This window comes from Peromyscus leucopus, chromosome 7 (genome assembly GCF_004664715.2).
Source record: "Peromyscus leucopus breed LL Stock chromosome 7, UCI_PerLeu_2.1, whole genome shotgun sequence".
NCBI classification, from domain to species: domain Eukaryota; kingdom Metazoa; phylum Chordata; class Mammalia; order Rodentia; family Cricetidae; genus Peromyscus; species Peromyscus leucopus.
Genome location: NC_051069.1, coordinates 66,253,982 through 66,279,203, shown reverse-complemented (window position 1 = coordinate 66,279,203; position 25,222 = coordinate 66,253,982). Strand labels below are relative to the sequence as shown.

Genomic DNA, 25,222 nt, shown 5'->3' with positions numbered 1-25,222 from the left:
TATGAAGATTCTTGTGTATGTTCCAAGAGCCTGTGTGTGTTTCTTGGCTCTAGAGCTGGAGGGATCTAAAAGCAGTCTTCATTGGAGCAAGGAAAATCAGGAACGGAGTTTTAATTTAAGTAATCAATTAAATTTCTTTGTGCAGATTGAAAATAAGACATCACACACACACACACACACACACACACAGGTCATTGAAGGCATTCATATACTCATAGTTGCTAATCATAACTAAAGTTTAGCTTAATGACATTATCTTCTATAACTTTCTTATTTATTATTTGTGTTGCTTTCTCTTCTGTGCATATTTATTTCTTATTTCTGGAAGTGCCCATCCCTATATATTTTAAAATAAATCCAACTGGAAGGTCAGAGAAAATTCCATAGAATAATGCTTAGGCTGAGCATGATGACACATGCTTTTAATCCCAGGATTTAGGAGATAGAGGGAAGCATGTCTCTGTGAGTTCAAGGCCAGTCTGGTCTACATAGTGAGTTCTAGGCCATCTAGGCTGCATAATAAGACCCCACATTAAATAAATAATTCTTAACTTCTTTGATTTTTCTATAACTTTATTGAATTGTATAATTTTATGCTTGTTTTTAAATTTATAAGTAGTTTTGTTTCGCTTTCCTATTTTATCATAACAAGCCTTTGTAGTTTGCATAGGTGAGTATTTAAATACATGGTGAATATTAATTGTGGTTATAACTTTTAATTAATCAAGGAAAGCACTTAAATTTATACTTTAAAAGTGATAGAAACAGTAAATATTAATTGTGTAATAACCACCTAAGAAATACAACTGATGCTTATTATTGGAATTTAGCTTCAGGAGTAGAAGATGGAGGATTAAGCTGGCTAAGAAAGTCTTATCAAAGAATGAAGGAACAAGCTCAAAAAGAAAACAGAAATTTTGAGGATATTGTAGTGGAAAAATATGGGGTAAGTATTGTTTCATAGTTATTTGAAAAACTAAATGTCTTTGTTTTGAATAATGCAACATTTTGAGTTAAATTAATATTAGATTTATCTTCATTCTTTTAAGTAATTTCCTGCTTCTTCTTATGTAAGAATATTGCTTAAAAATGTTTTTTATAGCCAGGCGGCGGTGGTGCACACCTTTAATCCCAGCACTCGGGAGGCAGAGGCAGGCAGATCTCTGTGAGTTCGAGGCCAGCCCAGGTTTTAGAATAAGTTCCAGGAAAGGCACCAAAACTATACAGAGAAACCCTGTCTCGAAAAACCAAAAAAAAAAAAAAAAAGTTTTTCCATTTGTAAATTTATTTATGTGCCCATACTCAGGAAGTACTCATGCCACAGGGCCCATGTGGAAGTCTAGGGCACAGCTTAAGGGAGTCAATTCTCTCCTTCCATCATGTTGTTGTCTTCTACATGTGAATCCCAGGTATTGAACTCAAGTCATCAGACTTGGTAGCAAGTGTCTTTAGTTACTGAGCCATCTTGCCAGCCCATCCTACATCTTTTTAAGATTAACATAATGAATGTAAAACCAAGTTTGTAAAACTTAAAATGTGTGTATGTTCAATATAAACGTAGAATTTTTTTCTCATTGGAAGAAAATTTAAATAATACAGGGGAGTCTCTGTAGTACACCTTTAGAGATAAGCACTGCTGACATTCTGGTCGACTCTAAAGCTTCATATTTTGTAGCATTTTGGCAATGTGACTATGCTTCATCATATATTTTTAAGGCATTTTGATGTCTTTTGTTTCAGGTAATATGTCCATTTTTTGCAAAGATTTTTATTTTGAGTGGAATTAGATACCTTAATCTGTAAGTCTTTCTCTTTCTGTCTCCATCCCAAAGGACCTTCTGTTCAAGAAAATCAGTTGTGTTGAATCCTCTATTTATTTTTTATGTTTTTCTCTCATCATCCTTTTATCTGGAAGTACTAAAATGTAGTTATGAGGTTCTCTAGAATCAAATGTCCATGTGTATTTTTTTTTTTTTGGTCTTAAAACATGCATCTCTTTACTATTGTTTCTCAAACTTTATAAAATTCATTGGTCTATTTGATTTTTAAAAATTTATTTCATTCAATGTACCTGAACATTTTTCCTTCATTTATTAGTCTTATTTTTAAGCACTTTTTTTCACAAGGATATGTAGTTTTAGCAGCATAGTAACCTCTTGAATCTTAACAGTATGAATTAATTATAACTTTTTAAAAGTTGTGTCTATGGTGTCTGTGTGAAACTCTGTTGTATGGAACATTTGTTCTTAGTGCATCCCTTTTTGAAATTTTTAATTTGATTCAATTTTTTTTAATCTTCTTATGTTTTTTTAAAGTATTACTGTTGTGATTTTTGTGGTTCTGCATACTTTGGTGGGAGTATTTTTACTGTACTATTTAACAGTGCATCATGACACAGTATCATGTGGGAGACAAGACACTGAAACTTTCTTAATTGTAGATATATTATTCTCTCTTACAGTCAATGGAAATATTTCAGTCAAAATTAAAAGAAGCTGAAAAAATTGCATGCAAAAGAGAAGACTGTGGACGGGAACCATGGAGGAAGCCTGCATATTCAGATAGAGCACAGTGTAGTCAAGCAAGTGGCACTTCAGACTTAGTGAAATGTAAGAAGCACTCAGAGGACAGACACTTTGCAAAAGAGGTTGCAAACAGTAGCAGCAGCAGCAGGAGCGACTATAAGTTTAGTGGTCTTGACTTAGGGAAGAGATCTGGGTCTTTAGAAAAATGTAGAAGAGAGTCTGCCCTAGAACAAAGGCAAGAATCTTCTGGAAATTTGAGACCTAAATTCTTAAAACCCTCTGATAAGGATGAACTATCATTTCACAGCAAGAGGAGAAATTTTGAACCATCTACTTCATCTACATTAGTGGCTCCAGCTTCTTTACATTGTGATTTTCAAAAACTCACAGAGAACAGTGAAGAAAATTTGACTTCCTGGATCCTGTCTGGTGGAGAGAAGGAAACCAAAAACATTCAGATCAAAAGCCACTGGAAACCTGGAGCTGGAGTGCTGATCAGCACTCTCCAGGAGATAGGAGAGAACAGTTGCAGGCTGAGAACTTGAGGGGTGACCTACCAAGAAGAGGACATCTGCAGGATACAAAGTCAACATTTGCTGGGTATTTTATGTATTTTTATGTATTATATGTATTTTTTCAGTTAAGTTCTTGAGTAGGATCAGAAAACTTGATTTTGTCGTAGGGGTGGCCCTCTTGGAAGTAGGAAAAAAATGTGTCCAAAATGTAAGGACTAATTTCCACTTAAGCGATCATTTAATTAGATTAAAGATCTGGGGAGATTGTTCAAATTGCTGGAGTAGCAATGTTGTGTATCCAGTGCTCCAGCAGAAAGATGGGAGGTGGAAACAGCAGAAACCCCTAGAAGCCAGATAGTCTTTGGAAACTGAAGCAGACATTTTGTTATAATGACTGGATAACCATGAAAGGGACTAGAAAAAGTCAATATATGCAGTAACAAAAACGAGAGACCCTGTTTCAAACAACCTGGAAGGTGGCACCAACACTAAAGGTCTGACCTCCACATTGTGTCCATGTGCCTCTGAAGGGAAATTAATATTGACTGAATAACCATGGCAGGGATTAGAAGTCAAACTACCCAGGCTTTATTCCAGGTGCATTGTCATTTCTAGTCCCCAATTGCCAATGGATGATGGCATTAATTATTGATATCATTAATATTGGCTTAGCATTTGTGCACAATGTATTGGTCTTGTTTCCTGTGAATGTAGATGAGCCATGTGTGCAAAGCTTCCATATGTTGTTACTATTCTTTCTGGTTGTTCCAGATTTCCTGAATGTTTTGTGTTATGACTTTTTGGCTTTGGTGTTTTTTTTTTTTTTTGGACTGATGAATCTATTTCCACTATTGTAACCTCTATGCCAGAGATTCTCTCTTCCATCTTTTATGCTGTTGATTATGCTTGCATCTGTAGTTCCTGTTCATTTACTTAGGTTTTCTATTTCCAGCATTCCCTCGGTGTTTCTATTTCAATTTTCAGGTCTTGAACTTTTTCCTTCACATGTTTAGTTGCTTTTTTGTGTTTTGTTTGTTTGTTTGTTTGCCTTTCTTTAAGGGATTTGTTTATTTGTTCCAATTTTTTGTTTGTCTTTTCTTCAATTTCCTTAAGGGAATTTTTATTTCCTCTTTAAAGGTCTGTCACCTTCATAAAGTTATTTTTAAGGTCTCTTTCTTCTGTTTCTTCTATGTTGTGATGTTGAGGTCTTGCTGTGGTAGAACCACTAGATTCTGGTGATGACATATTGCTCTTTATTTTGTTGTATTTTTGCACTGCCATCTACTCATCTCTTTTTCCAAGAGGTACCTGTGTCTGAGTGAGCTGCTCTTGGTCCAATTTATACTTGCTGTGTCTGTGTCTCAGGGTGCCAATCTGGGTCCAATCTTAGCTCTTGGTCTAATTAGAGCTGGTGGATTCTGTGTCTCGGGCTGCTTTTGGTCCAATCTAGGCTGTCTGGTTCTGTGTCTCAGGGAGCCATTCTTGGTTCAACGAGAGCTCTTGTTCCAATGAGAGCTGGTTGGATTCTGTGTCTCAGGAAGATACTGGGGTTGCAGGTGGGGTGGGCGAGTTTGGAGTAGGGCGTGGGTCTTGTAGATTGCAGGGTCCTTTGGGGTGTTTTGGTGGGGGAGCCTGCCCGCAGAGTTCTCCCTGCCGGCCAGCAAATGGGGCAGCCCAGTTCAGTGCTTTTTAATATGTGATTCCCTAGAACATGGTTTCTCTCTCAGCCTGTATAAGGGTGAACAAAGAGTTTGGTAGCTTCAATAATATTAATAATGGTACAATAATTTAGTAGTTATGCACATGACAATATTGATGCATCCTCTCAATTGTTAGGATTCTGTTACTGGTTCTAACTGGTTTTTGCCCTTCAATTTTGGTGAAACTGAAACATATTTACTCCAAAAATTGATTAGGCCATAGGCACATTTTATCACACATAAATGAACCTTGGATACTAAAAGATTAGGAACAGACTATTTATTTCACTGACTCAAATTTGGGAAATAATGTCTGGAATTGTGGTGTATGGAACAGATTAACAATAAGGAATGCTATGTTTGCATGAGAGGTGTCTCTTGATGCTTGTTAGGTAACTTTTATGCATTCTGCCATTCATCTTACATTCACTGGATGGTTTTACTTACTAGATAAAGTGGTATGAAAATAATTTCATCATAGTATGTCTTTGAGAATTTGCATACGAAAGGCAGTTAAGTATGTACCTATACCAATGTGGTACCATAACACTTACAAGAATAGGTATAAATACTTACAGTTGCAATCGGTACACACAATATTAGGGCCTTAGGGTCCAGGGAAGGTGTAAAGTCCTTGTGAAAGTAAGCCTGTTAGTTAGTGAGAAAAGGCAACCGCTGCTGAGGAGAAAACTCAAGTTAGGAGATAGCATGATATAACTTAGTGTTTACATAAAGCATCTTCCAGAGAATGCTGCAGTAGCTCTATCTTTCTAGTCTTTGTGTCTCTGAACCTTAAGAGTACTTAGCATATAGTAGCCTTTTAGTAATTAGGTGAATATACTTAAGTGAAAGGGCTATGGGAAGAGGTCTTGAAATCACTGTACCTTGCAAGTAGCTTCAAAACTCATATTTCAGTTGGACTGCATTTTATAAATAGTAAGAAGGAAATATTGCAAGGGTTCTTTAAGGACTGATTTTACACTTCAAAACATTCTGTAAGTATGAAGGTTAGATCGGAAAATGAATAAATTAAAGGTAAATGTGCTGGTCAGGATGCTGTGCTGAGAGACAAGAAGTCTTGTCCTAGAGAAGTGGGTGTAGAAGAAAGGTAGCATTTGATTGAGAGTTTGGGATTCATAATATATATAATTTGCAACTTGAAGTTATTTCTTTGGTTCCTTAGAAGGATTTGTAAACTTGTCTATGCATTGCTCTAGATGTTTCTCTTAACCTTTTTTGAAGAGATTTTATCATTAGACTTTAAGTACAAGGAATGTATTACTGGTTGGAAAATTCTGGGATTTAGTAATTAGCTGTCAGTGACAAAGGCATGTGTAATTATGAAGCACTAGGGTAGGTACTTTGCTTGGAATATTGCATTCCTGCAATTGCTGTAATTTTATACATTTCTGCATTTTATTCTGGCAGTGTGAGCCTTGATATTAATCACTTTCTTTTTAATTAAGATCTATACTTTTTATTGTATGTATGTGTCTGTGTTCCTGAAGAGTTTATGTATGTGCACCATCTATGTACAGGTGCCTGTAGAAGTCAGAAGAGGGTGTCAGATGCCCTGGATCTGGAGTTACGAGCCTTTGTGAGCCACCATGTGGGTTCTGGGAACTGAATTTAGTTATTGTGCAAGGAACAAAGAGCTCAGTGACATTAACTACTGAGCCACCTCTCTCTGCCCTCCTTTTTTCTAGTCTGGCTATTGGCAGTGTAGATTTGGACCCATGTCAGTATTACTGGGAAATCCCTTTTCTCAAAACACTTAGGACTTTCATTCTTTTCAAGAAAGGAAGAAGCAAGTTACATTATAAAGATGTGACTGCTAGTGCATGAATTGCTTATAGTAGAAAGTCAGGATTGATTGGTTGTTTTCAGTTGTTCCTTTTATTTATTGAAATGAGCATGAGTCTATTCTACATTGACATTTGAGGTGTAGTTATCTCTTTCCTTAAGGAAGGGTACTGAAAACAAAGTAGGTCCAGCTTTTATTGTTTTCTCCCAGGGTCCGTGGAAGAGTCTAACAACCAGCTGAGGATTCTAATCTGAGGGATATCAAGTAAATTTAAGCACACTGAGTTCTTTAGTTCATTCACTTTATTCTTCTAAATTCAATTCTATCTACACAGTTTCTTTTCTGTTCTCACACCGAGCTCCTCTCTGTCGCCTTTTCTTCTGTCTCATCATTCTCTCTAGTTCTTACCATCTCTGTCCTCATCTTTGTTCTTCTAAATCAATTCCCCCCAAGTGTTGTGGGGGAACCAGTATATATACACAAGCAGTAATTCTTTGGCAAAGCAATGCTAGGCTTGAAGTTTTCAGGCTTCCAGTAAGAGGTGATAAGGAGCCACACATAAAGCAATAATTGTCAGCTTCCCATTACAACGCAGAAAGGGGGAATGACTAAAGGGGAGTTTTCTGGTAGGGTTAACTAAAGGCTAAGATCAATTAGGGAATGCTAAAAAGTAAGTTATGTGATCAAACTCATCTAGAAGTGGCTAGGTAGAATGTTAGTGGTCAATAAGTAACTAGAAAAGCAAAATTGTCTTTAGCGGCACACACACAACCCCTCTCCCCCCCCAACCCCCCACCCCCAGGAGTAAGATCTGAGGAGAAAATCTAGGAATAGCACCTGGCTGAGGAGGAATTGAAGCGAAGCTTGGCTCCTATCACCTTCCTGGCCTTGTCAGAAGTCTTCTTTGGTCATTGGGAAATGACTGTCTTAACTCAGTAACTACCAAGTAACTAAAATATCTTCCCAGGAATGTGAGCAGTAAATCTCTTAATTTAGGATCTTATATAAATAACCCAGGGTGGAGGATTTAATTGCTAGTGGTTATTTTCTCTATCTATGGGTGAGATGAGATAATGTTTATCTGCATTTGTCCTTGGATAAAAAGGGTATCTTAGCGGAAATACTTTTGTCTGACCCTGGCCAGATTTATGTTAATGAAAAATAAACACAGCTGGGGACAGTTATCCAATAACCCCAAATGTATAGGGAAAGTTGTGCCCAAGATTGAGACACAATCATGAGATTACATGTATACATAACAGTACCAACCCACAAATAAGTAAACAGTTATGATATTCTCCTAATCATATGCATACCGTTCCCCACTGTTTGTTTTAATTGCCTTTTAAAATAGAGACTCAAAAGAACGTACAGGGAAGGAAAAATTCCTTCCTAATGATTGATTGCTTTACTTCTAATATTTATACTTAATTTAAGCTCTAGAATTTTACTCTTTGTGTTCACCTAGTATAAAACAAATTGGTTTCTATAGTAAAATATAACGTAATGTCTTTAAAAACAAAACTCAAATGGTGTCTGATAAATTGTCTTTTTTATGACAGAGAAATTTGATATATATTTTTTTAAATTCCATTCATGGTCATTAGCTTATGCTCGCTCTGTCTCTGTCTCTCTGTCTCTCATTCTCTTTCTCAGAGGCTGTTTGTGTTTTGTTATTCTTTGTTCAGAAGCTATGTAAACAAAATAATAGCTTAATTTCAATGAAGTATGATAAAACCTTGGAATCCAGGAAACTAGTATATGAAAGGTACGGGCTTTTTTTATTAGCATGTATCCATTGTACAAAAAAGATAGGTTTCACTGTGACATTTTCATAAATCTGGATCTGTCCATGTTCACTAGATAGATCCTTTCTGCTTGGGATTCTGATGGTTCTGAAGATACGCTTTGCCTTACCTTTTCTTGGTTGCTACCCTTGGGGAATATTTAAAAGCATTGTGAGGTGTAATTGACGTGTGATAAACTGCTGTACATAACTTATAAATTTTGGAATATGTGTATCTTGTGAAATATAGCTTCTGCAAGTTTCCTGGTGTGTTCAGGATTAGTATAGTATCTTTGTGTTGTATAGTAATTGGTCTCATATTAACATAGATATTTCAACTTTCCTTTGACTATTGTTGACACAGTGTATCTTTCCTCCTTTTACGTATAACACATTTATATCTTTATATTTACAGAACTTTTTTGTTAATTAAAAAATCCATAGGTAACATCTGATTTTTAATACAAGTATTTAGATAATGTTAATGGTATATAGGCTGAGTATCCCTTATCTCAAATGTTTGGAGCCTTTTTTAGTGTTTTGGATTTTTATTTATTTTACTTTGAAGTATTTACACCTGTATATGTATCATAAAATACCTTGGGAAATCCGTGTCTGTACATGAAATATATTTTGTCCCATAAGTACTTGATACATGTTTGTGTGTGTGTGTGTTTGTATCTTGAAAGTAATTTTATATACTTTCAATAAACCTGTATTTTGAGTATGATTATGTTATGAGATCAAGTGTATGATATTAATACTAAAAATCTTCAGATCTTTTTCAAGTCATTTTTAAATTTCATATGCTTTGGTGGGTGGGATGCTGGATTACATTAAAAAATCTTCTATTTTTCTTTCTTTTTTTTTTTTTTTTCTGTTGTCCCATTTATCTGCACACTTCAACTTCCTTGAGCTACTTCTTCATTTTCAATAAAGTTGGGGAATTTGACGCTTTATTGTTTATTTCCCTTCCCTTCTTTGAAAGACTCCCCATATGATAGAGAACTTGAGGTTACCCAGCAGCCTTCTGATGTTCTTTTTAATTTTTTTGTTTCATTTTGTTTAGTGCACTGATCCTTTAGTAATCTGATTTTTTAAAAAATCTTATTCAATGTGTTGTTTTTAATCTCTAAGTTGTGGTTTTCCTGAGTAGAAGTTCAATTTGCATCTTTTTTTGTTGTTGTGTCTTTAGGGATAAGGTCTTAGACACAGGCCAGGCTGGCCTTGAACACTCTATCATCTTACCTTATCCTTCTGACTTTAGGTGTGCACCACCAAGCCTGGCTAAAGTAACTTTTCATTAGCTTTATTATTTCTTTTTGAACAGATGGGATACATTTATCCTAATAACTGAATATGCTTATTTATTTCTTATATCTCTGTCAGTTCTGGATGGTCTTTTATTGATAGAATTTTTTTCTAAATATGAGTTATACTTTTCTACTTACATATCTGATAATATTTGAATACTAGATATAATGATATTTACTTGTTGAATGCTACATTTCTCCTAATTTTTATTGGCATGTATTTAACATATGAATTCATCAGTTTCATAAGAACATTTTCATTCAAATGTGTCATGTATTTAAGTATTCTTGCATTTTGTTTTGGAATGTAATTAATGGGAAACCATTTGCTACTTTTGACTCTTAATTTTAACTTTTTTTTTTAAATCTTGATTCCGAGTAGCATTTTAGTGTATATAACATATTATTTCCTAAGCATTCTACTTAGTGTTTTTTCACTTATGCAACTTTGCTAATGGAACCAGACATTATTACCAGTATTCCTCATAACATTTCTTTAACCATGTGGGAGAGTTGTTTCTCTGACTACAGGTATTTCTTCGCTGAATATTCCAGGGCAGCCCTGAGAGAATTCTCTCATAGTATAGCTTTCTCTTGTCAGTCTGTACCATGAACTAGGACTACTTTGGATTTGTGAAACTGTTAACTATTCTTTGCTCAGGACTCCTTCAGACTCTTGTTCTGTAGTCTTGACTCCTAAAACTCTTAAGGTAGTTAAGCTAGGCTTATCTGACACTGGCTGAAATTTTCTCTTATGTGAGGTTTCTCTGACTTTGGCACATGATCTCAATTTTAAATTATTTTGTTTCTACTTAATATGGACCAACTTTACAAAAGCACACATGAATGTGGCTAAATATCATCCCAAGATTGTAGTTCTAAGATGATCAATAATTCATCATATTGAATACAAAATTTCTTAAGATATAGAAAATTGGGTCTGACATTATTATTAGTACTTTTGTTTATTTCCTTTTTGAAATGAATATATTTTGTTTCTGAGACAAGGTCTCAATGTAGCCCAGACTGGCCTAAAATTCATCATGCTCAAGCTGGCTTTTAATTTATGACAGCTTCCAACTGTGGTCCACTGAGTGTTGGGATTACAGGTGTGCACCAGTACATTGGCTAGGTATTTAAAAAATGAAGATGTTAATTTGTATATTATTTATCTTAAAGTTAACAGTACTCTCTTCAGTTATTATTGTAACTGTAATAGGCCATCCCTATCATTGTAACAGAATCTTGAAATATAATTCACCCTAGAATGCTGAATTTAATTCTTATGTGTTAGAATTGTGATCTGCTATTGGTGCTGAGTGCTTTTCTGAGGTCAGTTAAGATAATGCATTATTTTTATTTATGACATGCTCTTCTCCTGTCCTGTTTCACCAGTTGTTCAGAGGCAGAGTCCACCTGTATCTTGAATATTGATGAAAAGAACAAATTGGGTGCCAAGATTATCAAGGCAGAGATGATGGGGAATATGGTAAGACCCCTGTGTGTTTTATACTTGGAAAAGAATGAAATGTTTAACCTTCACAGATATTTTTAGAAGCTTCAGCCATTTAGATGTGGTATCCTTTGAAAATACTTACTGCTTATTAATTCCTTAAAGAAATTCTTGAGAATTTCTAGAAACAGTACTCTTGTGGTTTCTCTACTGGAGAAATATATATTATCTCTCCTTTATTAGATTTCTGAAATTTATGAAAAAATTTTTATTTCTAAGCACTTTTCTGTTTTATTCTTGCATTTCTAACACCTGGGACATAATTGGATGAGTTAAAGATGTCTTTGTTTCATTTCCATTTTAACTTAATAAGAATGCTTATTAATATCTTTTTGTAAAGATTTAATTTTCTTTAATTTAGTGTGTGTGTGTGTGTGTGTGTGTGTGTGTGTGTGTGTGTGTGTGTGTGTGTATGTGTGTGTTCATGTATACTAGGATGCCCACTGAGGCCAGAAAAAGGTTTTGGCTCCTCTGGAGCTATGGAGTTAGAGGTGGTTGTTTACTGGGTATTGAAGTCTGGTCCTTTATAAGAATAGCAAACACTCTTAACCACTAAGCTATCTGCAACCCAACAGTGTTTATTACTTTCTTAAAATGAAACTTAAGAACCTAAAACCTTGTGGCAAGTGCAAGGGCTCAGTAGGTAAAAGAGTTTGTCACAAAGACTAATGCCTGAGTTTCATCTATGCAACCCATATAGTAGAACCTATTACTGCAAGTTGTTCTCTGACCTCCACACATATGTTGTGGTTCATCTCAATAATAAATTTAAATTGTTTTAAAAAGAAACCAAAAAAAGTTTATGAGTTAATACCAATTTGCCTAAAATTAAATAGAAATAGGGTTAATTTGGTATGACCTCATCCATATATTCTTTTATACTATATATATATATGTGTGTGTGTGTGTATATATATATATATATATATGTATATATAATATACCATTATACTAATTTGTGTTAGTATTGATATGGCAGATAGCAAAGACATAAATCCTTCTGTGTGCCAGTATAGTAAATTAATTAGCTGAACTATACTTGGGCTTGTTTTAAATTTAAGTGTTGTTTATATTCTGTTGTGGTATACTATCAGTGCTCTAGAGTACAAGAGGCAGCTAAGGAAGACCATTTTGTTCTTATCGTGTTATAGACTGTGTATATGTCCTCCATTTCTTTGAACATAGTTTTGCTAATCAGTGAAATATATCTCAACCTAGAAATCAATAAGAGAGATAAATTAACTAATAAATAATTATAATAAAAAAAGTGAAATTTAGTATTTCAAAGTACAGAGGAATCAGTGAAAATAGTGGAGTGGTTGCCTAGTAGATTAACTTACGTTAAAAACTTACTTACATTAAAAAAAAAAGTTCTGTTTTTCATGGAAACATGGATGATTAGCATGTTATTTTTTGTCTTTGAAATAACATCATTTTGTGGTTTATTGCTCGTTTTATATAAATTCACAGAGTTCTTAGAATAGTGAAATATATTCAGAGTTTTTGTGCAAATTTTTCTTCAGAAATGAAGAAAATACAATTTTTTTTGTCTTGTGATTGCTCCCTATAATAAATAACTGAAGATTTTAGTATTGCAAGTTCGTAATACCTAAGAAATTGCAGAAGTATAATTCTTGATGCTATGTACTTTTTTTCATTTTCTTGCCTGTCCCAGCTTATAGTTTCTTGAAATTATTTGCCTCAAAATCATAAAGAAATTATCTCAGTACTCGAGATATTTATAACTGAAGAATGCTCATTAAAATTATTGTCAGTTGTGTATTGAAGTTAGCTGTTGGCTGTAGGGCTTTTTGTTAAGCTTTTTTTCTGTTTTATAACTTTGAAATATTCTGTAATGAGGAATTTAACATCACAGCTTCCCTATTTAACTTTTCTCTTTGTAGGAATTAGCTGAACAACTTAAAGCCCAACTTAAAGAGGCAAATAAATTTAAAGAAACCATAACAGAGATATCAGCAAAAAGATTCAGAGTAGAGGTAAGTAGTAAAAGTTTGCTTGAATGCATATTATTACTTAGTTTAATATTATTATACTGTAGTAGTGATATTGTAATTCTAGATGGCTATGTGTAAATTTCACTAACATTCCCTGATGAAAGCCTCATCCTCAGGCCAAGGAAATCTGCTTTTATTCTAAATTCTTTAATACTTTAATTTAATTCTTAACTTCTTTTTCTATAAAAGAATAAGAGACTTGAATTAGACATTCATTTCAGATAAGTGTAGATGAACAGTCTTATTAAATAAGAAACACAGAGCCAATTGCAGATTTAAGTCTCAGCTCTCAGCTACTGCTCTGAGCCAATTACAGATTTAAGTCTCAGCTCTCAGCTACTGCTCTGACCTTTTGGGCTTTTAACTCTGTAATTGGCTCTGTGTTTCTTATTTAATAAGACTGTTCATCTACAGATAAGACAAATGATTTTGTCTATGGTCTGTTCATATATTTAGTATAGAATGAAACAGGTAAAAACACTTACCTATATAGAACTTTTATTTGAGTAGAGATGGAGGGACAATGGAAACCAAGTGATGGTGCACATCAGAAGGTTATACATCCTATGCTAGAAGAATGGGAAAGAGTTTTAAGCACCTGTTGGGTGACTGGATTAAGAGGTGCATTTTTTTTTCTGGGAAGTACTGACCTTTCTTACTGTAAAATTGATAATACATTTTTGGGATAATGGTATTTGCTTCTAGATTTTAGATTCCAGTGGGAAATGTTCATTTCTGGCTATATCATCATGTTGACTTTATAACTTAATAAAAAGTGTTTTATTTTCGCCGGGCGGTGGTGGCGCACGCCTTTAATCCCAGCACTCGGGAGGCAGAGGCAGGCGGATCTCTGTGAGTTCGAGGCCAGCCTGGGCTACCAAGTGAGTTCCAGGAAAGGCACAAAACTACACAGAGAAACCCTGTCTCGAAAATCCAAAAAAAAAAAAAAGTGTTTTATTTTCTCCTTCCTTAAAATAAGAATTCACAGTTTTTGCCAGCTATAAGGATGTTTTATAGATAATGAATGGATAGAACTAAAGCACTTTGAGATTTGTTTATAAGAATATTCATATGAAATATTTGTAATGAAACATTTGGTTTCAGTGTTTATAAAATCAAAAGCTGTGCAGATTGAATTGTGATTATTGGGAATAATTCAAAACTCTGGAATATTTGGCATTCTTAGGAAATGAAAAGCTTTTATAAATCCTTTCTATTTATACCAGAAAATGTGTTTGCTTTCTTTGGAGAAAAAAATAGTAAATTACATGGGTGTTAAGAATGATTTGACTATTTTCCCTTTTAATTTCTTGAGACAAGGTCTCTCTACTCTGTAACTCTGGTCCTGGAACTCACTAGATCAGCTGGCTTGGAATTCAGCAGAGATCTACCTGCTTCTGCCTCTCAAGTGCTAGAATTAAAAATGTTTGCCACCATGCCAGGTTTTCTTTTCCCCCTCTCTTTTCTCTGTAGAATGGACCTCTCTGTTGTTTCATAAAGTGAATTGGTTTCAGGTCTTATGGACTGACAGCATCATGGAAATGAAAGTAGACAGAGTGATAACCAAGGGGAGAAAGTGGGTTAATTTTGAGAGCATATCAATCAGTTTGAGGCCCTGGCTTGTTAATTCCATTTATCAAGCATTTATTGAGGACTTTGTGTTGTTTGACAGTGTACTAAGTCTTATATATACTTAAAGTGCTTACTTTTTCTTGGACTGAAAAGGTGGCTAAGACAGAAAATCGCAAGTAGTCTAATAGTAATTTTTTTAATGACTTGTGATTTAGCAATGTGAATATTCTTAAAATTGCTTGGGAACGAGTGTTAGTTATGATTACATTCTTGATTTTCTTGTTGAAGAAGAAAGTAATGGAAGTAAAGTGTATACAGTTAATTTATCAGAATTATAAAGAGTTAGAAAAGAAATAGAGGGCCAGAAGTTGAAGGCCTTGCAGGTGCCTGGCTATAGACGAATTTCTAAGCGGTCTTATTAAACAAAAAACATAGAGTCAAATATAGGTGTGAAAGCTTTAGAGATCAGGGAAATAGAAATAGCCACCAGCTAACCTTACCTCACCTCAACCGCAGCTTCCAAAGTGCTACTTCCTGTCTACCAGCATCTTTATTGCCTTGCTGTTCTGCCCTCTCATTGGTTCTTAGCCCAGGTACCACAATTCCTTGTGACTTCCTTTCTGTACAGACCTCCAGATCTCTGTGGTTGGTACTGGGATTAAAGGCATGTGTCACCACACTAGTTTGGCCTTGAGCACACAGAGACCCTGCCTGCCAATTGATCGGATTAAGAGTGTGTGCTACCACTGCCTGACTTTTGTGTTTACTTAAAATGGCTTGCTATTTCCTCTGATCTCTAGGCAAACTTTATTTATTAACATACCAATAAAATATTACCACATTTCAGCACAAATAAAATATCACCACCATGTTTAGTACAGTGCCTCTAACCTTCTGTGCACAATTAAGGTTGTTTATAGATGTATAGTGTGTGTGTGTGTGTGTGTGTGTGTGTGTATGTGTGTATGTGTGTATGTGTATATATATGTTGTGTTCGCCTTAGACTGATAGTGTCATAAAATGTGATTCACATTATTGGAAAACAAAATAAAAAATATAGGAAATGGGGTTGGAGAGATGGCTTCATAGTTAATTACTCTAGGTTTGGTTCCCAGCATGTGCCTGGCAGTTCACAAACATTTGTAACTCCGAATCCATGGGATCTGTATCTCTCTTCAACCCTCTTCAGGCACTAAGTTCACATGTGGTACACATGTATGCAGGCTAAGCATTCATGCATGTAAAATAAAAATACAAGAAAATACAGAATGTCTCAATTTTTAATTTAGGTTGAAGCAACATAAAATTAATGTGTGCTGGCTTCAAAGATCTATGAACACTCAGTTTCTAGATCTTTTATTGCATTGATAACATATTTCACACCTGGTCATTCTGAGCATCACCCTGGTTTGTGATATGTGGTCTCTCAATTAAGTAAAGACTGGCACAATTAAGTTTATGTTTAGCAGTAGAGTTTGTGGCAGTATTAGTGGCTATGAGATTGGATTTCTGGGAAATCAATGAACCTTGGAATCACCAACACTTGACAGGTAGCTCTAAAAAGTAGCAGAAAGTGAATCTGGCTTTCTTTATATTAATAATTCTTATGGGGAGTAATTCTCAAATGAAGCTATAAACTTGAGGTCAGGGACTTTATTTCTTAGAAATATAGGCACTTAATTATTTGCTAATGCAGATACTTTAGTATTTGCTGGTTAAAGAAAGAAAGGCAGAAAAAGTTTCAAGGACATGGGAGATGGCTCAGTCATTAAAATACTTGAGATGGATCCCCTGAATCCATGTAATAAAACCTGATAATCCCAGTGCTGGAGCAGGAGACAGGCAGATCTCTGGGCTTGTTACCTAGGCAGCCTAGCCTATATGGCAGATCCTAGACCAGTAAGAAATCCAGTGAAAAAGCAAACAAGCTATACAAACCAGATAGATGGTGGTCAAGGAAGCACATTCAAGGTCATCTTCTTGTCTCCATATGTGTGTGTACACATACACACCAGTGTGCACCTCGCATGCAAAACTCAAAAGAATTCAGGCTAGAGAATGTGATAAACATAATAAAAATACTTTCAAATCAAAGAATGTGACTAATACAATTAACAATTGTTGGGTTTAGTAATTTGAAAGTCTTGAGTATTAGACTAGAGAGCAACTTTCATAGTGTGATGAAGTTAGAAGTCACATTACTGTGTTTTACCATCTTTATGTTCTAGCTAGGGAACAAATAGAAAGGCTTAAAACATAGCATTTCATGAAGTAATTGAGGGAGAATAGTGACAGTCTCCGTTAAATATTTGGAGAAAAATAAATTCTTATAAGAACAGTAACATAGGAGCTGCTAAATGTAATTGAAATTGATTTATATATTTAAATCTGATTTGAGAAGAAAATTGAAATGTGAATAATTTGATTGGCCTTGTTTCAAATTGATCTTTAATGAGTTTATTACCTAATGCTCCTTATTATTAACAATGACATATCACTTTCATCATAGAAAACTATTATTTTGTGTTATGTCAGGAATATATTTGGCTGCAATTTTTTTTAGAAAAGATAGTATCTTTAAACCATGTGAAATGTAATAACCTTTGAAGAACCAGATGCATGAAAGACATTTGAAAGGTCTTAGACAAAGGAAACGCTGATATCGTTGCAAAAGTTAAATTGAAAAATCGAATTTTGGTTATAATAGGGCAGTTGATTGTCTTGTTACAATCAAGTTCAAAGTATAAGTTTCTGAAACACTAATTAAATATTCTGTCTACCCTATCAGAGATGGGCATTCTCAGACAATCCCTGGTAGACTATTGGTACTTTATTGTAGTGATATTTTATTTGTGCTCTAACAAATAAAACTTATCTGGTGATCAGAGGACAGAGCCAGCCACTAGGTTAGACATAGAGGCCAGACAGTGGTGGCACACATGCCTTTAGCCCTTAATCCTATCACTCGGGAGGCAGAGATTCATCTGGATCTTTGTGAGTTCAAGGCCACACTGGGAACAGAGCCAGGCATGGTGGTACATCTTTAATCCCAGCACTTGAGATCTCATGCCTTTTCTTGGGAAGGATACAGGCCTTTAATCCCAGGAAGTGACATGCCTGGGTGGAGAATGGTATATAAGGCATGAGGAGACAGGAACTAAGCAGCAGTTCAACTGAGATCCTCAGGGGTGAGGACTCAGAGGCTTTCAGTCTGAGGATTTGTGGAAACAGAATTGGCTGAGGAATTGTCGAGATGAAGTTGACTGTGGGTTGTTCTGTTTTTCTGATGTTTTAGCTTTCACCTCAATATCTGGCTCTGGGTTTTCTGTTAATAAGACCATTGAGATTCCTGTTACACTTTATCATCCTTTTTTTTCCCAATGAGTTTTTATTGATTATTTGGAAATTTCACATAATGTACCCCAATCACACTTGCTTCTCAGTCCTCCTAGATCTACCCTTCCACCTTTGTGCTCACCCTAGGATGTAGGGGGAGAGAAAGAAAGAAACACATCAAGTCTAATTTGTGTTGCCCATATACTCATTGGAGCATGGTCAATTGGTACCAGTGGCCAGCCCCTTAAAGAAAACTGAGTCCTTCCTCACCCTCAACCCCTACCAGAGGCCATCAACTGTGAAGAACTACACTTCATCATATATTTCACAATTTTCTATTTAGTGGCTTCCTGTCTAGACTTTTTTTTTGAGGGAGGGTCTTTCACAGAATCCCTCAATGTCTGTCATTCTCAACTGTGAGTCTGCAGTCATCTATACCACTGCAAAGGTAGTTTCCTCACTCTTTACATTCATAGACTTCCACATGGTTTCTGGTGATAGACAACATAGTATGCCACATCCACGTGGCCGCTGGGGCAAACAGGCCCCTGGCAGAAGCAAGGCCCATGGACATCAACATTACTTCCAGGCAGCAGCACAGACCACTGATGTCAACATTGCCTCCAGTGGGACTAGACAACAAACATACACACAGCCTCTGCTGCAGCAGGAAACAAAGGTCCCAGGTTGCATCAGGGATCACATGCCTCAACTCGACCTCTGGAGGCAAAATGAACCACAGACACCAATATGTCCTGCTGTGGCAGCACCACTATCTTTGTTCTCCTCCTTATCATCCTTTAATAGTATTTGGATGAAACTTTTTGAATTGGGACCAAGACATAGGCCTGGAATCTTCGCCATGTGGGAGAAGAAGGTGGGGATATGGCAAGTGCAAAGTCAGCTTGGGATATGGAGAGAGATCAAGGCCACCGTGGACAATTTAGTAAGACCGTATCTCAGAATCTTAAAAAAAGGAAATAAGAGGGCTGGGATATAACCCATTGGTGCACTGCTTAGTATTATGCATGAGGCCTTAGGTTCAATCCCCATTAAGCCCAATTTAAAACAGTAACAGAACTATTTGAAGGTCGCCTCAGTAGTTGAATTATTAAAATACTGAAATGAACCTTCGGTCTCTCCCCTTCTTGTCTTTTTTTGTTATGGTCACTTTACATTGGGTGATAAAAATCCATGAGAGTTAAAAGGCTCATACTTGTGTATGCAAACTAGAATCTTTTCTGTAATTTGTTGTTGTTAAGTGTGGATATTTAATATTATAAGAATTTCAAATATTAACTAAACCTTTTCATAGCATGAAGATGAAGAAGTGATCCTTATTAGAACAGATGAATCTGGACGAATGTGGCCTGTGAACACCCCTGGAGAGACCCTGGATATGAAAACAAAAAGAAGGAAGAGACAAAGAGTATGTATAGCATACCCTTTCAATTACTAATCCACAATTGCTTTATTCTCTTTTGAGTTCCTTTTGCATTAGACTAGATTTTTTTTTAAATGAAAACATTGGAAAATAACAAACTTTCACTTTTATTGTTAATTGTATCTTTTTACCTTTTACAAATGGCAAAAAGTTGAACTGTTTCTTTTCGAGTGACTGAACGTGGAAGGCTTACTGCAATTTTCATTTTAATGTGTATGTCTTTGACATTGTATTCAGTTTCTTTGCATATTTACCATATTGCACATAGAAAAGCTTGACCTGCTAGACCTGTTATCTTTGTAGACACCTAGTTTGAGGTCTGATGATAGGGTGTTCACACACAGTAATGTCTTAATTACATAGGGGCTAAGAGCTTTTGAGCACCATATTTTCTTTTCCATCTTTCAGCTCTGCTGTGAGTATGGACAGCTGGCAAAACCAACACTTTCACTTCTCCTAAGTTAGGTTTTTGTTTTAAATTTGGAGATCATGTAGATGATAACTGAATACACAAATAATTATTTGGGAATATTCTGTCAAATATTGGTGGTTTGCCTGTTGAATGCCTGTCACTCTATAGATACTAATTAATTCTTTCAATAAATAGAAATGAGATTGATACTCCTAATATAATGGGAGTTCTGGTGAAGCTGGAGAGAGATGGAGAAAAATAAGATTTGAATATTTAAAATGGCAGAACTGACTAGCAGTCCATAAACACATTGTCAGATGCCATGGAAGCCCTTTTAAGTTGCACACTACTGAACGATTTAAACAAGTGATTAAAGTTGGAGACAGAGTCGTTTATTCGGGGTTTGCATTTTGAGCATAGGCCAAATATTAAGTCTGTAGAGTCAAGGAAATCATGTCAAATTAGGTTCAGGTTAGTGAAGAAATAATAGCAATGTTAGAATAGATGATAGGACACTGGTTTTAGGAATCTCAAAGAAGGTAGGGGATGGATTTTATTTGAATTCTGTAATGAGTGGTTGGACTAAGGAGACAATAAATAGCACCTTGTGATTCCTATGTGGATATGGAACCAACTGTGAAAAAAACTCAGGGCTGAATTATATGGCCTCAGAATACCAGCTTTGCTTTTAATAAAGCTGTTTGTAGAACAAATTACTGGTTAGGAATGTGTATTTATCAGTCTGGCAACCAGAAGAACATTTCAAATTGGTGGTCTGGCCAACAAATGTATTCTTATCCAAATGACTGATAGGTTTAACATCTCAGTTTACAGTGATACTTTCTCATCTTATTCTCACATAGTAGAGAGCAGAAACAGAACAGGTGTTGTCCTGTCTTTATAGGATCCTAATCTTACAGGGGCTCTGCCTTTTTACCTGATTACCTCTCCAAAGTTCTGACTCATGGTAACATATGAATTAGGGGAGAGATACAAACATTAGGTGCATAATAGTGGATGTTTACCTTTTTTTTTTCTTTTTTTTTCTTTTTTTTTTCCCCAATACTTATTTCCTGCTTAAATAATGAATAATGGCAGTCTTCCTTCCACTGTGGTAAGGAGTTTTAAGTACATGAAGAGAGAGGGGCTAGGACAGTTAGTTGTGATAGTTGTAATCTTTGGCCAAACTTGACAATCAGTGAATGGGATGCTTCCTCCTGGGAAGGAAGAAAGGAAAGGGGAAGAAGTGGAAAGTATAATTCTGACGGACATTCTTTCACCTGGAAGGGAGGGTTGTGATATGTGGGATTTTTTTTTTTTTTTTACTTATTACCAAATTTATGGATAATTCATTCAAAACATTTGCAGAGACTTCATTATGTTCACTTTGCTGTAGGTTTCAACCCATGAGGATAAAGAAAGGATCCGATACTTTCCTGATGATGATCATCTTAGTCTCAATGATTTAGTCAAGAATGAGAAGATGGGAACAAATATTGATCAAAACAGACTTTTCATGAGAATGGCATCTAAGGTAAGAGAGTCCCAGCAAACGTTTGCATTTTGAGAAACTGTTTCATCGATCTAACAGTGATGTACACGTTGAAGAGATCTGATCATCTCTAATCTTAGTTTATTTCATTAAATTGAACTTTGTATATGGTACATCAGGAAAATATTAAGGCAAATATTGTATGTGTTTTTTCCCCATATTTTAATTGAAAAAAATGGCCGGGCGGTAGTGGTACACGCCTTTAATCCCAGCACTTGGGAGGCAGAGGCAGGCGGATCTCTGTGAGTTCGAAGGTCAGCCTGGTCTACGGAGCGAGATCCAGGAAAGGTGCAAAACTACACAGAGAAACCCTGTCTCAAAAAAACAAAACAAAACAAAAAAACCAACAACAACAACAAAAATTTTTTTTATAAAATATATTCTGATAAAAGTTTTCCTCTTTCATCTTCTCCCAGATCTTCCCTATCCCATTCATTCAACTCCATGCCCTGTCTCTTTCTCTCTAAAAATCAGACAAACTAGAGTAAAATAAAACAAACAGAAAAAAGAAACGTGAGAAACATGCCCACCCCTACACATACACACCCACCCTCCATAGAAACACAAAATCAAAAGCTCTAATAGACAAGTAAAGACCAGTAAAGTTAATGCCCAAATAAAACATTATGAGACAAAAAGTCTCCGAAAATACCATTGAATTGGTTTTGTGTTGTCCATGTACTACTGGATGTGGGGCCTCCTTCAATGAAGTATGGTTTGTATGCAGTGAGTCTCCATTGGAGAAAATTTATTTTTCCTTAATAGCAATTGACACTTGAAGATAGCTTCTGGGTTAGGATTGGATGCTCATATCCACTTCCCCTCTTAGTGCTAGAATTCTCTATGGTTTAGATCTGTTAAGACCCTGTGAATGCTAACACAGTCTCTGTGAGTTCCTGTGTGTGTTAGTCCTGTTGTGTCAGGAAGGCAGTTTTCTTGGTGTCTTCCATCCCTGCTGGCTCTTACAGTCTTTCTACCTCTTCTGCATAGCTCCCTGAGTCTTGAAGCCAGGAATTGGATGAAGACATCACATTTAGGACTGAGTGGTCTGAGGTCTCTCACTTTCAGAACACTGTATAGTGTGGGTCTCTGTGTTAGTTCCCATGTGTTGTAGGCGGAAGCTTGATGATTACTGAGTGAGAAATGGATCTGATTCCCATTCCAGTGTCTTTTTGTCTCTTTTTAAGTGTAGATTCTGGTTTGCTTAGTTTTGGGTTAGATAGAATTGTGTTATGTTGCCTGTATAAGCATCAGATGTGTGACTCTCCTGCTGTAGTACCCTCAGATGTCTGAGAATGTAGGTGTGCACCATCATGCTTGGCTCTGTGTCAGAATTTAGTGATTGGGAATGTATTGTCTGTTAAGTTCCCAGCCTGTCCTATCTTTATTATATTTATATATGAGATCTTCCTAGGATACATAGTGTTTCTACTCACCCCATCCCCCATGTGTTTGTCTTTATGTGATTTGGGTATTTCCTAATAATTTTAAGTAGAAATAAGCTGGTTCTGATACCATTTATTTAAACTACACACTAGACAAATTTGTGTACAACTGAAACATATTCGGCCTGGACTTTCTCAATAATTGCTGGTTAACTAAGTTTCATTCTTGAATTTGTAGTAGTGTTCTGTTAGCATTTTGGCACAAGTATTGCTCTGTTCTTGTTTCTTGTGTTAATGGAGATGTTAATTATATTGGAGCAGCTAATAGCGAAGATGGAAACAGTGCCAACCCTTTTTTCTTGTAACCAGTTTTTACTTATGAGAGTGTGGGATAAAGACTAATTTGTGTTTGATAGTAGCAGTAAGAAGGTAGGCAACTTCTCATAAAACAACAGATGTGGGTAAAGCAATGGTTCCAATTTGGGACAAAGCTAAGGAGAAACAGGTTGCTATGGAAATGATTTAGCATGGTGACTTTTAGTTCATCCTGTTTAGAAATTAGCCTCAGCATAGGAATAATTTCTTTTGCACTTTTATTAATCAAAATTAAATTTGGCAAAAATTTGATGTAACACTACATTTTATAAAAGCTAGAGATTTGGCATCTTACAGGCATTTCTATAAATAACATTCTTAATCTTTTTATTATTCAAACTTTATGAACTAAATAGCTGAGTTACTACATTCTTAAAAATATTATCCTTGTTGTACTATTAGTACTAGATGTTTTCATAAAGAGACTGCAAAAACTCACTAGCCTGTGTTCCTTCTTGTTTTTAGTTAAAAGGTATTAATGGAGGGCAGAAGTCACCAAACTTTTCTATAAAGGACCAGATGGTAAACAGCTTTGGTTTTCTGTATTATATTCAGCTCTCTTGTTATGGCACAGAAACAACCATGTGCAGTATGTGAATGAACGTGTGGCTGTATTTCAGTAATTAATAATAATAATAATAATATCATCATCATTGGTGAGAGGAGACATGGCTAGCCCTATGTGGCCCTTGAGCCATAGTTTATTACCCCTAGATACTGGCTGTTTAATTGATAGGCTTTGATAGGCTTCTCTTACTTAATAGTTTTCTTGAAAAGCAGTCTTGGGCCTGGAGAGAAGCAGGCAGTCAGAAATCCTTATAATTGTGCAGGTCGTAATGCCATCCTATGAGATGTCCTGCAGAAGTCACATTGGCACTGCTGGGATTATGCCTTTTGTTTAGGTAGCTCATGGGCTGGTGGAAAAAGAGGTATTAAATACAGAACCATGAAAAGTGACCTCAGTAATTGTATATGTATATGTAAATTGCTGTGAATGACAAGTAAAATCATTTGGAACCAATACCCGGAGTGCCTAATCTTGTTCTTGATACATATTTTACTTTTTGTTGCTCTCTTTTTACATTGATTCATCTCATTTTTACTGTCTTTTCTTGCTATATAGGCTATATTCACTTCTTTTCCATTGTGTTTTGTCATTACATCTTTACAAATATCTCTGTCTTATAAAGCCTGATTTTGTTTGCATAGGGGATCATGATTATTGTTCCTTTTTTAATTTTTTTTATTTGAAAATTATTTTTTCATTTTACATACCAAACCCCTGTTCCCCTTCCCTCCCCTTCTCCTTCATCCCCCTCCTCCATCCCACCCCCACTCCCTCCCCATACCGGTTAAGGCCTCCCTTGGATAGTCAACACAGGCTGGCATATCAAGTTGGGACAGGACCAAGCCCCTCCCCACTATGTCACCCCTGAGTAAGGCATGTACCATAGGGAATGGACTCTAAAAAAGCCAGTTCTTATACCCTGGATAAATTCTGGTCCCATTGCCAAGGGATCCACAAACACATCAAGCCACACAACTGTCACTCACATTCAGAGGTCCTAGTGCTGTCCCATGCAGGCTCCCCAGCTGTCAGTCCAGAGTTGGTGAGCTCCCTAACCCCTTAATGGTTCACTCTGTCAAGATACCTCTTTCATTGCTCTCCCTCTCTGTCCTTCCCCCAACTTGGCCATCAGCCATTTCGAATCCTCATGTTCCCACTTCCCATCTCCTCTCTACTCCCTCCTCCCAGTTTACCCAGGAGGTCTTAACCCTTTCCTCTTCGTGAGGTGATCCATGCCTGTCCCTCTTAGGGTCTTCTTCTTTACCAAGCTTCTTTGGGGTTGTGCATCAAATATTTTTTGCATCTAATATTCGCTTATGAGGGAGTATATACCGTGTTTGTCTTTCTGGGTCTGGGTTACCTCACTCGGGATGATTTTTTTCTAATTCCATCCATTTGCCTACAGAT

General features: G+C 36.0%; 1 protein-coding gene across 1 annotated transcript in view; it reads left to right on the top strand.

Annotated features, from left to right (window-relative positions):
- The window catches only part of Cwf19l2 (CWF19 like cell cycle control factor 2), a 92,046-nt gene that overhangs the window by 22,042 nt on the left and 44,782 nt on the right, over positions 1–25,222 (top strand). The window contains 7 exon segments of the mRNA XM_028893013.2: positions 831–946; positions 2,462–2,968; positions 2,971–3,125; positions 11,039–11,132; positions 13,061–13,153; positions 19,395–19,508; positions 21,332–21,469. Of these exon segments, the coding sequence (XP_028748846.1) occupies positions 831–946; positions 2,462–2,968; positions 2,971–3,125; positions 11,039–11,132; positions 13,061–13,153; positions 19,395–19,508; positions 21,332–21,469 (1,217 nt within the window).